Source organism: Mustela lutreola, chromosome 3, assembly GCF_030435805.1.
Source record: "Mustela lutreola isolate mMusLut2 chromosome 3, mMusLut2.pri, whole genome shotgun sequence".
Classification (NCBI taxonomy): Eukaryota; Metazoa; Chordata; class Mammalia; order Carnivora; family Mustelidae; genus Mustela; species Mustela lutreola.
Window position 1 is genome coordinate 77933123 of NC_081292.1, and position 15772 is coordinate 77948894.

The window sequence follows — 15772 nt, forward strand, 5'->3', positions numbered from 1 at the left end:
GTAATTCTATTTATAAGAACTATTCTAAAGAAATAATACAAATTACAGATGAGTGTCCATTGCAAGTTATACTTAAAAAAAAATTTGAAAAAATGCCCAAAAGTAAGAGAGTAGGTATATATGGTATAGAATATCTATACAATAGGTTATTTACAGCTATTAAATTATTTTGTAGCAGTAATATCATGAAAATGCTTATAATGCTTACTGTATTCTATTAGCTGAAGAGCAGATCACAAAACTGTCTACCCAACATAATGAATATGTGTGTGTATATGTATCTATAAAGTGCTTTTTGGAGAGTAATAAAATGGCATAATTTTAACTTTTTCTTTTATGTGGTTTTTTTTCAGAAAAATTTTAGTTTACTGTGACTGCTTGTAAAGAAGACCTCAACTTAGTAACAGATTTCACATTTTCTTTGCCCAAATATTTTTTTGTTTGCTTTTTAAAGTGTTGGCATCTAAATAGGTTTAAGGAAAGTATATGCTATGGCTGAGACTTTGGCACAGATTCGGCCTTGCCTGGCAACAGCAGTGAGACACACCCACCAGCGGATTAAGGACTGGTATGGTTGTCACACTACAATGCTCAAATTCTTGTGGACAGAGCAAGAGATGGACAATCTAGAGGTAAGACTTCCACCACATTCATCTTCCCAGGCCTCGGTTTTCTCATTCATAAAAATAAGAAGTCACAGTGGTACCTAGGTGGCACAGTTGTTTAAATGGCCCACTCTTGGTTTCAGCTCAGGTTGTAACCTCAGGGTTGTGGAATTGAACCCTATGTCAGGCTCCATGCTCTGCACAGAGTCTGCTTCAGATTCTCTCTTCTTCTTCCCCTGCCCCTCTTTCCCATGCTCTGTGTCCAAAATAAATAAATCTTTTTTAAAGGATTTTATTTATTTGAGAGAGAGAGAGAACAAGTGGTGCAGAGGGGAAGAGAGGGGGAGAAAGAAGCAGAGAGCAGGGAGCCTGATATGGGCCTCGATCCCTGATCCCTCGATCCCTGATCCCTCGATCCGTGATCCCTGAAGATCACGACCTGAGCCAAAGGCAGGTGCTTAACTGACTGAGCAACCCAGGTGCCCCTAAAATAAATAAAACTTTAAAAAAAAATTAGTCATATGTTGATATTTGTTGAAGCTGGGCAAGTGGGCACATTGAAATTCATTATTTTATTCTTTTTGTAAAAAGTAAAATTTCTTCCTCAAACCCCAGTTCCCTAACAAAACTAATATTAAAATTCAACTTAGTCCTAAAGGAAGAGCTTGCAGATAGAATGGCCCTACACGTCTATTTACTACTACCAAAGCATTTTTTATTGTATATGTAGTTTTATAAGCTCTAAATCTTTGTCTCTTGACAAGAAAAACATCCACCTTTTTTTTTTTTAGTAAACAAGAGTTTTGAATACAGAGAACAGGCTTATTTTTTCTGTATTACCTAATTCCCCAACTATATATATCTTGCCCTATCCTGAAAGTAGACTGGCAAATATAATCTCAGGAGCTGAGAGTTGTTTTTGATATTTTTTAAAATATGAAATAAATTTTTAAAAGTATTTTTCAACGAACATGTATTTTAATATGAATGGCTAATGTAACCCAACTCTATCCAGTATGACAGCTAAACTGCAAAACCAAGAGGAATGTATTTCTGACAAGAAACAACTTTTAACTCCTGCAGATGTTTGAGAGGTAAAAGACAACTAAATAGAGTCATGATATAATTACTGAGTAATGAATGGGAACCTTCTAGGTAATATTCATATACGAAGATATTTTTCCCCATCTAAAGTCATGGATGTATAAAAGCCATTTCCACTACATAGAAAGCAACATTAAACAAATCATAGAGATTTGTAGATGGCATTAGGAAAGCTTTATCATCTGAATTTCCAGGATTTCATGTCCAAGTCCAAAGTCTGTGTTATGTCAGTGATTTAAGCAACTCATTAACAAATTAAGCTCAGTCTCCCTATTCTCGGTCCTTGACCCACTCTCCATTTCTATTATATTACCATTAACTACAACAAAGGACCTACACCTATTTAACCCATCCCCCACCACCTCCATTCTGGTAATCATCAGTTTGTTCTCTATAGTTGAGTTTATTTTTGGTTTGCCTCTCTCCCTTTTTTCCCCCTTTACTCATTTATTTCTGAAATTCCATATTTGGGTGAAATCATATGGTATTTGTCTTTCTCTAACTGACTTATGTCATTTAGCATAGTACTCTCTAGTTTCACCCATGTCATCACAGATGACAAGGTTTCATTCTTTTTTTATGGCTGAGTAATATTTTGATATAGATAGATGATGATAATAGATAGATGATAGATAGATAGATAGATAGATAGATGATAGATAGATAGATATCTCATGTCTTTAACCATTCATTAGTTGATGGATGCTTGGGTTCTTCCCATAGTTCAGCTATTGATAATGCTACTGTAAACACTGGCATGCATATGACCCTTTGAATCTGTATTTTTGCATCATTTGAGTAAATAACTAGTAGTGTAATTGCTGGATCACAGGGTAGCTTTATTTTTAACTTTTTAAGGAACTTCCATAATGTTTTTCAGAGTGACTACAGCAGTTTGCATTCCCACCAGTGGTATAAGAGGGTTCCCCTTTCTCCACATCCTTGCCAAAACCCATCATTTTTTGCATTGTTGATTTTAGCCTTTCTGACAAGGTATGAGGTTATATCTCATTGTAGTTTGATTTGTATTTCCCTGATGATGAATGATGTTGAGCATCTTTTCATGTGTCTGTTGGCCATCTCTTTGTCTTCTTTGGAAATGTGTCTATTCATCTCTTCTGCCCATTTTTTAATTGTATTATTCATTTTTGGGGTGTTGAGTTTTATAAGTTATTTATATACTTGAGATACTAACCCTTTATCAGAGGAGTACACTTGTTATGACAAGCACCAGGTGTTGGATAGGCATGTTGAACCAATATATTGCACCCATGAGCCTGATATTATTCTGTATGTTAACTAAATAAAAACTTTTTAAAAAAGGACTTCCAAGTCTTTTTATAATTAATAACTTAAATTTTATTTTTGTCTAACATGCCTTGAATGTTTCCCACATCTCATTTATCAGTTTTTAAACTTTTATTTTTGTGTGATTAATACTTATCTGGCTCACTAGTGCATAAACCTCAAGAAGTCAGAGACAAAGTCCTTTATGCGCATCCCTCTATTTCTTTACATCTGACATTTAGTAGGCAATGCATATCTCATAATTTATTACATGAAAGAATGATTTGAAAAGGTTTATATTTATCATGAGACCTAATTTTATCATTTTTCCAGCCTCATTCTAAAATGTATACTTTCCAATCCTTAAAAATTTAACAATGGTTTCAAAAATGGTGGTAAGATCCAAAACATATAAAGAACTGATAGAACTCAATAACAGAAAAACAATCTGATTACAAAAGGGAAAGAAGAATAAATAGGTATTTCTTCCAGAAAAGATATGCAAATGGCCAACAGATACATAAAAAGATGCTCAATATCACTAATCATCAGGCAAATGCAAATCAAGACAATGAGATATCAATTCATACCAGTAAAAATGGCTATTATCAAGAATAAAGTTAAAAAAAAAAAAGAAGACAAGACATTAAGTGTTGATGAGGATATGGAGAAACGGGAACTCTCGGGCACTGTTGATGGGAATGTTTAAATTGGTAGCACCCCTATGGCAAACAGTATGGAGACTAGTCAAAAATTAAAAATAGAACTACCATATTATTCACCAACTCCATTTCTCAGTATGTATCCAAAGGAAATGAAAACATAATATTGAAGAAACATATCATTTCCAGGTTTATTGCAGCATTATTCATAGTACGTAATATAAGGAAACAATCTAGGTGCTCGTTGACAGATGAATAGATAAAGAAGATCTGAAACCCATGAGAAAGAAGGAAATCTTATCATTTGCAACAACATGGATAGACCTTGAGAAAATTATGCTAAGTGAGATAAATCAGACAAAGACAAATACTATATGATATAACTTATATGTGGAACCAAAAAAAAGCTCAACTTGTAAAACCAGAAAGCAAAATGGTGGCTACCAAGGGCTTGGGGGTCAGGGGTCAGAATAGAAGAGATGTATAAGGATACAAACTTGCAACTAGCAGGTAAGTAAGACCTAAAGATCTAATGTACAGTAGAGTGATTATAGGTGACAACATTGTATTATAAATATCAAACTTGCGAGGAGACTAGATCTCAATTATCCCCATTACAAAAAAGAAATACAAGTATGTGATGTGATAGAGGTGCATTCTTGCATATATGTTGCATAGCACAATATATAAATATATTAAATCAACATATGATACAACTTAAATGCAAAAACATTTAACAATGGTAACATTTTAAAGATTTTTTTTTTTTTTGCCAGAACAGACAAATATTCATAGGATATATAGAAGATTTCCTCTTTAGCAGTTTGTTACTCATAAAAAGTATCTATTTCTAGGAATTTCAGCTAGTATGTTATTTTCAACCAAGTCAAATTTTACTTGAGGTGGCCATCCCAGATTTAGGTGCCATTACTTCCTGACACAAGATTGAGTTTTCCTTCTGTGAAAAATGTTAACTAAGCACATGTTTCTCATGCAGTGTGATTTGTCACACTGTTCCATAGAAATATAAAACTGGGCCTGGTCCAATGCAGCAAGAATCAAAAGGCTAATTTCTCTTCCCTCTGGTTGATGTGATAGTATCATAAGGTTGTCAGCAAGAGACATCTATTTTCCGCTACTATCTGAAAGAAAAGAGAGCATATCCAATTACTACTTTTCAAAAAGCACTTTTTGAAAGGTAACATTATAATTTATCTGTCTCTCAAAATTGATTTTTTTTCAAAAATCATCCAGAGACAGTGGTCCAATATTTCATTTTACCCAAATATTACTAAATTCTGATGCACAGAATTTGTTAGATATCATTAGTTATACTTCCCAGAGAGAAAGCAATGCATTTAAGAGAAAGAAAATGATCAGACTAAAAGATGGAAACTAAAAATTCAAACCTCTGAGGCCTACAGCACTTTATTCATGCCTCAGTTTCTGCATTGGAGAAACAGATTATTTTTTGTTTGTTTTTACTTAGACTCTGGTTAGAATTTGCTATTATTCAAAAAATATATACATAAAATATTTTGTATGTGATAGTCCAAATATGATGCCATATAATAATTTCTTCTTACCAAGTCATTGTTCTAGAATCATTGAATTCAAGCTAAAGAAATAAACATATTTTAATATATATGTGTTCTTTCTTTAAATATTTTATTTATTTATTTAAGAGAAAGAGCAAGCACACGACCCCAAGGAGGAGGAGGAACAGAGGGAAGAATCTCAAGCAGACTCCCTGCTGAGCACAGAGCCCTTTACAGGACTCAATCTCATGACCCTGAGATCATGACCTGAGCTGAAATCAAGAGTCAGATGCTCAACCAACTGAGCCACCCAGGTACCCCTATACATGTATTCTTTGCATAAAAAAGCAAGGTAACAGCTTAAAAGCAAATTCATCGGTATAATATACTGTATACATTAAAAATAATTTGATGTTCTTCCTAAGGTGGCCGCAAAGAAGCAATGCAGACAAATCAAAAGAAGGGGGGGGGGACTTGCTTACTTGCAGCTGAAGAAAGTAAGGAACACTTGGCCTCAGATTCTGGTAGTGTTTCTTGCTGGTTTTTTGACTCATGGATTTTTTCCTCCTCTTGGCTGGGTGTTGCTGACATACCCATTGGGTTTTCTCTGCCAACTGAAATTAAGATTTTAAAGATGCAATCCTCTCAAAATCACTTGTTTCTTCTCAGAAAATTCACCATATGTTCAGCTATGCAAGTTTAAGTTTTGCTATTGTCTCCATTTCAATGCCTAGTCAAATCTTTTCACTCTGCATTACATAGTTACCAGAAAATGACTTTTTATTCTTAGCAGCAGGCTGTGCATGAATGGTATTCCTATAAAATCTATTCACTGCCTTGTAAATTCAAGCAATAATTTAACACCACAGTATGAATCAAATAACTATTCAAGATGTTTTTCTTATAGATTCTAAACAGAAACTCCTTTGATAATCTGGCACTTTGCCTTCTTTGGAAGGGGAAACTGATTAAAACATCACTCAAACAACATTTTACGTTACCTTACTGAAATATGAAAATCAAGGAAATATACATATAAATGAATAAAACATTATCTATTTTTCTGCCTTTTATTTAGAAACAAGTGTTTTGGTATTTTGTTCAGGAGTAGATATCTCCAGCCTATCTGAATAATGATTCTAATGATTCACAGTTTAAATTGCTTGTGTTTCCTTCTTAGGGTTCAGCCATAGTTACAAACCTCATCAGCAACAAAAATTATATTGATGTCTGATTTTATATAATAATAAATAATAGCATCTATTTCTTAATATCATAACTGCAGTCAATAATTTCAAATGACCCATGAAATGTATGTTAGCATGAGAAGGCATAATGATCTCATAACTATGGTTAAGAGAAATCAGCAACACTTAATCATATAGAGTGATGGCAATGACTATACAACACTGGTGTCTAAAGAACTGCCTGTGATAATATTGTCATATATATATATATATATATATATATATAATATATACATAGAAAGATATAGAGAGATCCTTATAATTATTTGATATTATGTAATTTCAGACAATAATAATCTTTTGAACACCAAACTCTGTAAAACGTGTTTCTCGGCATGGCTTATCTACAATGCAATGCTTAGACATTGGAGATTGATGCTAATAAAGGAACTTTAAAATATTAAAAATAAGATCGGAAATGACTAGAAATATGTCCACTGAAGGTAAATGAACACTTAAAGAGGAAAGAGTAAAAACAATTCCTAAATATAATTCAGCCACCATTTTTTTATAGTCCATTAAGGGACCCATAATCAAGGGACTACATTATCTACAAATAATGTAGAAATCCAGGATTTACAAAGAGAAAATAATCTCTCTCACAGGCACTGCCAGAAGCATAAGAATAAATCAATGCATAACACATGGCTTTGACATTGATGAGTTCACAGTCCAGAGGTAGAACACGTAAACAATGACCTTTGGTATATATTGATGAGCTCTATAGCATACCCAAGCACAGGGTGCCTAACAAAGAATGAGCTGCACAACAGAGTCAGCCTAAGCAAACTGTAAAACGGGAACACGCATTTCTTATCTTTCTATCCTCCCACACTGGCTTTTCAAGATTCTACGTCATCCTGAAAAATGAATGTCAATATACTTTTATAAACACAACAATTATCTTAATAGTAGGAAATTTAGGGGATGCCTGGGAGGCTCCGTCAGTTAAGCAGCTGTGTTCAGCTCAGGTCATGATCCCAGGGTCTAGGGATTAAGTCCCACATTGGGCTACCTGCTCAGTGGAGAGCCTGCTTCTCCCTCTCCCTCTCCCTGCCTCTCTGCCTCTCTGCTTACTTGTGCTCTCTATCACTCTGTCAAATAAATAAATAAAATCTTAAAAAAAAAATAGTAGGAAATTTAGGATCTGGATGACATTTTTTGGAATGGTCATCCTAGATGTTCCTGTCTTTTGTATAGAACACTGCCCAGCTTGGCCTTTAAACCAAGTGGGTCACAGCTGGAGTTCTAAAATCCAGGTACCAAACAGCCATCCAGTGGATTCAGAGCCTACTCTGAATTGGAGTAACTCTTACCAGTGTGCTCTCTTTGTCTCACTTTCAAAATTTAAAAAGCAATCTAAAGATTTATTAAACACAATATTTAAAAAAAAAACTGTGATAAAGGTGAAAGAAACAGAATTGTCTAGCTGGAATTGAATGATTACTTTGTAATCATCTCATTATATCCAAAAGTTTAGTAGTATCAAGATCAACCACACAGAAAGGCTATAACTGCAAAAACTGAACTTGTAAAAAAAATTTTTTGTTTTATTAAATACCAGCTACTTATAAGTAAAATAAGCTAAAATACAATATTAATGTGTCATGTTGTTATGACATATATATTTAAATCCATAAAATCTATTTTATTATCTGAAATATATTTTTGTCACACTTCTCCACATAAGGTACATATTCAGGATCTGATAAACTGGGTATATGACAGTTATTTCACTTATATTTTGAAACTTGAAGGATCTTAGCATACTAGTATGAAGTGAAAATGAATTTTCCAAACATACTTTAATAAAAACTTCCATAAAATTTTAACCTGAAATAAATTCCTTATTATAATAAAAATGTAACTTCTGAACCATATCTTTGGTTTTATATTTTTTTCAGGTTACTGATACCTGAGCCTCATAATTTGTATACAGAAGCTAATACAATAAAACTAGGCTGGAATTTGAGCAAGAGGAGGCAAACTTTAAGCATAATTTAAGTCTCAGATATGATACTTATAAAACTTGGATATGTTAACTATTACCTAAATGCCCTAAAAAAGAAATAGTGCATTAAAGTTAATGAAAAGTCACAAATTATATTGATCAAAAATTCTTCAAATAATACCAAGTGCACTATGTTGTTATTATATGGGATTATAACCATGGAGTTATTATCTGGAAAAATGGGAATGAACAGAGCTTCCAAATAATCCATTGAGAACCTTCTCCATGGTCTCAGTATGATAACTGATTGTGTAAGCACATGAAGTCAGATCTCACACTTTCTCCTATATACAGGGTTCCTCGTACCGTGAATGTAGACTCATGAATAAGAGAGGTTTTGCTGCACAAGACAACTATTTCATCTAAATGGTAGAAGGAACAATGACTTTTATTATAAATTCTTTTTTTATTTAATTTTATTTTTTCAGTGTTCCATGATTCATTGTTTATGCACCACACACAGTGCTCCATGCAATACATGCCCTCCTTAACACACTATTAATTGAACCAAATTCTAACCGAATTGTAAATAAAGAAATCAAGTCACAGAGAAGTTACATTATTTGTCCAAAGTGATTGAAAGAAAGAATGAGAAGATATCTTCCCAGGAATCTAGTAACTCTAGTTAAGTTATAAAAGATACATCATGATGAATTATAGCAGAAACTAAAGAAACTAAAAACAGGAAATCAACACAGAAAATCAATGTACCAAAATCTGATTACTTGAAAAGATCAATAAAATTCATAAGTCTCTAGTCAGGCTAAGAAAAAAAAAGATGAAAGAACATAAATCACTAACATTAGAAATGAAAGAGAGAACATCATTACAGATCCTATTAACATTAAAAGGATATAAAGGAATACTTTCAACAACTATATGCCCTCCAATTTGATAACCTAGATGAAATGGACCAATTTCCTAAAAGATACAATTTGCCAAAACTCACACAAGAAGAAACAGACAAAATAAATAGTCAAGTCTATTAAAGAAACTGAATCAATATTAAATAACCTTCTAAAACAGAAAGCATATGGCCCAAACAGGTTCCCTGGTGAATCTTACACCAAAAAATTTAAGGGAGAAATTATACCAATTCTCTACAACCTCTTTCAGAGGATAGAAAAAGAGGGAATATTTTCTAACTCATTCTAGGAGGTCAGTTTTGCCCTAATACCAAAAACCATACAAAGACATTGCAAGAAAAAAACTATAAACCAATACTTCTGATGAACATAGACACAAATATTCTCAAAATAATATTAGTAAATTGAGTCCAACAATCTATAAAAAGATTAATATAATAAGACCAAGTGGGATTTATCTCAGATATGTGAGGCTGGTTCAACACTCAAAAATTAATTAATGTAAGGATTTTTAGGTCAATTAAAATATTCTTTTAGATATCAGACTGATGGATGTATGCCATTATGCATTTGTCCAAATCCATGGAATGTGCAATACTAAGATCGAATCAAAATGTCAGCAATAAACTCTAAATAATAATATGTTTCAATGTAGGCTCATCAATTATAATAAATGTACCACCTGGTGGGGAATTTTGGTGGGGAAGGCTATGCATTTGTGGGGCAGGAGATAAATGGGAAATCTCTATACCTTCTCCTCAATTTTTCTGTGAACATTTAACTACTCTTTAAAAAGTCTTTAAAAGGGGGCACCTGGGTCATCCAGTCATTAAGCATCTGCCTTTGACTCAGGTCGTGATCCCAGGGTCCTGAGATCAAGCCCCGCATCAGGCTCCCTACGTGGTGAGAAGCCTGCTTCTCCCTCTCCCACTCCCCACCTTGTGTTTCCTCTATTGTTGTGTCTCTCGCTGTCAAATAAATAAATAAATTCTTTAAATAAATAAATAAATAAATAAAGTCTTCAAAAAATCTTGCTGAAAAAAAATTTCACCATGAGGACTCTTCTGTTCTTTAATAATCATAACCACAAATACTTGTATAGTGCTTGTATAGCACTGACTGAATACCGGACACTATTAGAAGCATTTTATATATATTAACTCATGTAATTCACACATCAGCCCTGATTTAAGGCACCCTTCATTTTCATTTTATAGAAAATGGACATTTGATACAAGTGCTGTCAGAGCACACAGCTAACAAGAGGCCTAAGCAGGATATGGATAACTGGTAGCCTGGTTTCAGCCTATGAGTGAAATATCCTTGCCTCTCTATCCTGCTGTACTTTGAAGGCTCTCACTGTTTGGTAGGTGAACCCAGTCAACAAGATTGTGTCATCACAGGCAGGGCAGAGTAGTGAACTCCATGTGATTGTGAGCCTTGCCACTCCAACCAGCGTATAAAGACACTTAAATCAAGTGCAGTTGCATCTAAGGATACCAGAACCATGATTCAGGGGTACACACTTGGGGACAATAGGTAACTTCCCCACAGAAAGATCTCTACTGAAGTCTCCTGAAATGCAACCTTACTATGCTCTTCCTAAAATGATCTCTTCCCCTACCCAAGTCCCTTTTTTGCTAATGATCTTTTCCCCTATGCAAGTCCCTTTTGTTGCTAAGGGTGCCTGAAAATTTCAACTGTACCTTCCTGAAAACCATGAATAAAAGTTAATGTTGTTTAAAACAAAACAAAACAAAACCTATGGAGCCAAGTTACTCTATATCTGTATTGAAATACAAACTGAAAATTCTCAACAGTTTTATGGGGATATTTTTTGCTATTCTCGGTATTGGGCAGGTTCAACCTATTGTGTGTGTGTGTGTGTGTGTGTGTGTGTGTGTGTGTGTGTGTAGTCTGGTTAGACAAGATTCTAAAAACAATGAAGTGATTTTGGGAACTACTATAAAATTTTAAGTAAACATCCTGCTGCTCTTCACAAACTAAAGGTCATGAGTTTCTTCCCATTTCAACTGCACATTTATGTATATCTGCCCACAATTTATTTACTCAAAATATGTTTACTCAATTTCAAAAGGTTCACAGATTCACAGTAAAAGTTCTTACTATAATGCAATGCTTTTATTCTCACTTACAGATGACAAAACAGAGGTTCAGAGAGGCTAATCAAATTAATTAGGGACATACTGTTAGCACATGAAAATAAAACCCAAACATTCCTAACATGAGCTCCCAGTCATTTTATGCTACATCATTCATTTGTTCAAGAACCTACGCTGAGCCAGGCATTGCACTGTATCCCAGAGATATCATGGGAACCAACTGTACTGTTTAGTACTCAATGATCAGGTAAGCTTCAACAAATACTGCAAGATAACTTGTTACTCAGTAGACAGGAGGGACCTCAGGGGAATATTTAAAGTCCATGCTAGTCACCAGAAAGCCAACATTAGCAAAGTTTCAAAAGACGTTGGGTTATATTCTCTCAACTGAGTATCATATAAGACGTTAAGTTCTCATAGACATCACACAAGATCATAAGCAGTCCGAACTTACTGAAAAATCTATTTTGGGATCAAATCTATTTTGGGTCCTGGGATCAAGTCTCACATCAGGCTTCTTGCTCCGAGGAAGCCTGCTTCTTCCTCTCTCTGTGCCACTCCCCTGCTTGTGCTCTCTCCCACTCTTAAATAAATAAATAAATTTAAAAAATATATATATATACTTTTAGTATAGTAAAGAAGGTAGATAAATATATACAAAACACACTTTCAAAAAAGAAGTTGTGAAAAAAATACATAAAAATGTAAATAGTTCTTATCTCTAAAGAGATTTCCACATGAGTATATTTTCAAAATTTTCTACAATTACATGCATTATTTATATAATAAAAATAATAAGGGGGAAAAGAAATCATTTGAATAAGTTACTGACATCTATCAATCTCGCATTAGAAGACTTAGTCTCAGGCCTACTGGCTATAAGCTTTCAAAAATTAATTCACAATCACTGGGGATATTCAATTCTTTTTTTAAAACACACTATCGAATAATTATAGTGAAGTTTCAAAAGACTGTAAGAAGTAATTTATCTATCTTCCAAAGTGAGAATAAATGATAGAACCCATGTTTCTCATGTCTGGCATAAAATATCTGCCAAAAAATGTTGGGTATTATGACTGAAATAAGAACTTTCATATGCATTTACTTGCTTGATCCCCACCAGCTCTACTGGTGAGATAGGGCAGGTATCCACCACGACCAGGTGGGATTCATCCCTGGGTTTCAATGTGATAGAACAAATCAATAAGATTAGAGAGAAGAACCACATGGTCCTCTCAATTGATGCAGAAAAAGCATTTGACAAAATCCAACATCTGTTCCTGATTAAAATGTTTCAAAGTATAGGGATAGAGGGAACATTCCTGAACTTCATAAAATCTATCTATGAAAAACCCACAGCAAATATCATCCTCAATGGGAAAAAGCTCACAGCCTTCCCGTTGAGATCAGGAAGACAACAAGGATGCCCACTCTCACCACTCTTGTTCAACATAGTCTTAGAAGTCCTAGCAACAGACAGCAATCAGACAACAAAGAGAAATAAAAGGTATCCAAATCGGCAGTGAAGAAGTGAAATAAGTCAAGCAGGCAGGTATCAATGTTACACCAGTTACACAGACACAGAAACCAAAGCTCTCTAATGTTACTTGGTTTAACTAGGATCATACAGCTGGCAAAAAGAGAAGAAAACTCAAATTATCCATGACTTCTTTTCTATTGGTACTAATACCTGAGGTCACAAACATGGCCTTTTATTATTTCTCTCTTATGTATTGCCACAAATTATTCTTTTCTACTCATCTTTTTTCCTAATTATTGTTATCTCTGCTTTCTCCTCTTTTCTTCATTGTTCCTTCCTTTGTATTAGTTCTCCTTTCTCCCTGTGCTTTTCCAGCATGGCTGCTGTCCCCTGAGAGCTATTTCTCACAGCTTTTTCTTCTACTCCACCCTGTGTCTTCCTGCTCTCGAGTCATCTGTTTCCCTGCAGCGCGCCGGAGACAGATGGCATACCCACTTTGTTGAGTAGGAGTGCCACTCTGTGCCAGTCTGTGGAAAATCAGAGGGTGGAGGGAGTGGTGGTATGGATGGCAGTAAGTTAAGGTGTACTAATCCAACAATTTGCACAATTTTAAATATGGCACCTAAAGACTGAGAAGGAATTGAGGCAGATAGCACAAAGAACAAGGCCAGATATATCATCATGTTAAATCAAGCTCTTATTTAAACTATCTTCAGTAGGAATATATATAAATAAATAAATATATATATATATATATATATACACACATACACACACATATACACACAAATACATAATATATGATATTATATATATGTAGGATATTATATATATGGATATATATAATGTTATATATATGAAGTACAGGTAGATTTTAATAAGCAAAGAGAAGTTAAATAAGAGACTAAGAAAGTCATCTAGATTTTGATTAAGCCAAAGTCCATGCAACTACATCAGGCAAAAATTAAATAACAAGCTAAATTTGCAGATAATTTAAGAACACTATCAAGTCATCTCACTAACCTTTGTGTTTAAGCAAAAATACATTCTAAGCTTAAACTGTTTAAATGGCCTACAGATCCTCACTACAATTGGCTGGAGAATCTGATCTTAGATATGAGAGAAATCAGTTTCAAAATATTCACATTTCTGTCCTATTTATACTTTTTTTTCCAAATCCTATTTTCAATTCAAATCCCATTTATAATGATTGTTTTTCTATATCATTTTACATTGCTAGCATTAAAAATTAATAGCAGTGAAACTGAGAATATTTCTAATAGTCCCATCCCCCTCACAGTGTATATGGAGATATCATTAAATAACAAAATATACACGCATACACACACATATACAAATGCACAAATTTTGAAACTATAAAGGAGCTTAATATAGTAAAAACTCTATGTCTAACATAAACATCTGAAAAACTGGGATAAATGATCTTCATAATCTTTTTCACTCCTTCTAAATAACAACAAAAAAGGCTAATAGCAGAGATTGGCTTAGTAAAAATGTGATTAAATTGTCAGACACAAAAGCATCACAAAGCAAACCAAAATGGAAGTATCTTAAAGTAAACATACATTTGATGACCTGCGGATAGAAGAAAACATTCCCATTCTTAGTATAAATAACTGGTTTTGCCTGTCCATCTGGCTGAAGTCCAACAAACAATCCTGGGCTTTTCATGGATTCCAGGCTTATAGATGCATTTTCCAAGTTCTTCTTAATTTTAAAATGACAGTCAGTATCTCCTGTACCCTGTGATCAATATAATATTGCATAAACATAAGTAAACACCAAAGGGCAGAATTTAAAACCAGTCACTTCACAAGATATAATTTTGCCTCATTTTCAAATCCTCATGACAAATACAGAACCTTTTTACATATATTGCACTATGCACTTCACTCTGTTCCATAAGATCCGGAAGCAGAGACCATGTGTTCAGCTGAGGCAAGGGTGTATGCCCTTCCCTGGACAAAAGGCTCTAAGTAACAGAGGAGCTTCAGCTAAAGAGAGTGCAGGGTATGCTGTATTTCATTTCAGAATTAATAACATGTATAGGTAAAAAGAGAATACTAAAATGTGAAATTTTCCTTTTGAAAAATACTCTAAGATAATGAAAAAGAAGGCAATTCTCACTATAAGTCCATTTACATTTAAACACACACCAATCTACTGTGCTATTCCACATTTTCTGAATTAAAATTTCTTTAAGATTTTATTTATTTATTTGAGAGAGAGAGAGAGAGTCTGTGTGCATAAGTGGTGGGGTGGGAGGTGGCCGGGGAAGAGGGAGAAGCTGGCTTCCTGCTGAGCAGGGAGCCAGACAAGCAGGGCTCATCCCCAGGTCCAGGAGATCATGACCTAAGCCAAAGGCAGATGGAGCAACCCCATGAACTGAATTTTTACCAATAAATAGACTTCACATAAATTACTCAAAGATTGTGTAACAAAACATTCAAGAATTAAGTGCTTAGGCATAATCTACATACCCTTCAGATCATCAAAATCATCTCTCCCCCTTTTAAAGGCATGTATCATCTAATATTAGAAAATAATTCACATTTTTTACCTTTTAGTGCTTTAAATTTTTTCTAATAAGATTTGGGGGTTCTAAAATACAAGTTTTGTAAAAATGAATTAAAATTTTCAATGCAACTATTTTTTTCTTTGTGAAAGACAATTATATTCTGATCCCTAGCCTTGTAGGTGAGCTTCTTTTAGGTGAGAACCAAGTGTCTGTTGTCTGTTTCTTTCTCCAATATAAATATGATTCAATAAAACTCTGGCTTTGATTTGTTCACAGCCAACTAGAGTACATATCCATATATAGTAATACT

At 34.0% G+C, this 15772-nt stretch overlaps 1 protein-coding gene across 1 annotated transcript in view; it reads right to left on the reverse strand.

Moving 5' to 3' along the window:
• RP1 (RP1 axonemal microtubule associated) overlaps positions 1-15772 on the reverse strand; it is a 363653-nt gene that overhangs the window by 139344 nt on the left and 208537 nt on the right. Inside the window, exons 16-17 of the mRNA XM_059166436.1 lie at positions 14510-14687; positions 5679-5810 (exon numbers count right to left, since the gene is read on the reverse strand). Of these exons, the coding sequence (XP_059022419.1) occupies positions 5679-5810; positions 14510-14687 (310 nt within the window). The remainder of the gene's footprint in view (positions 1-5678; positions 5811-14509; positions 14688-15772) is intronic.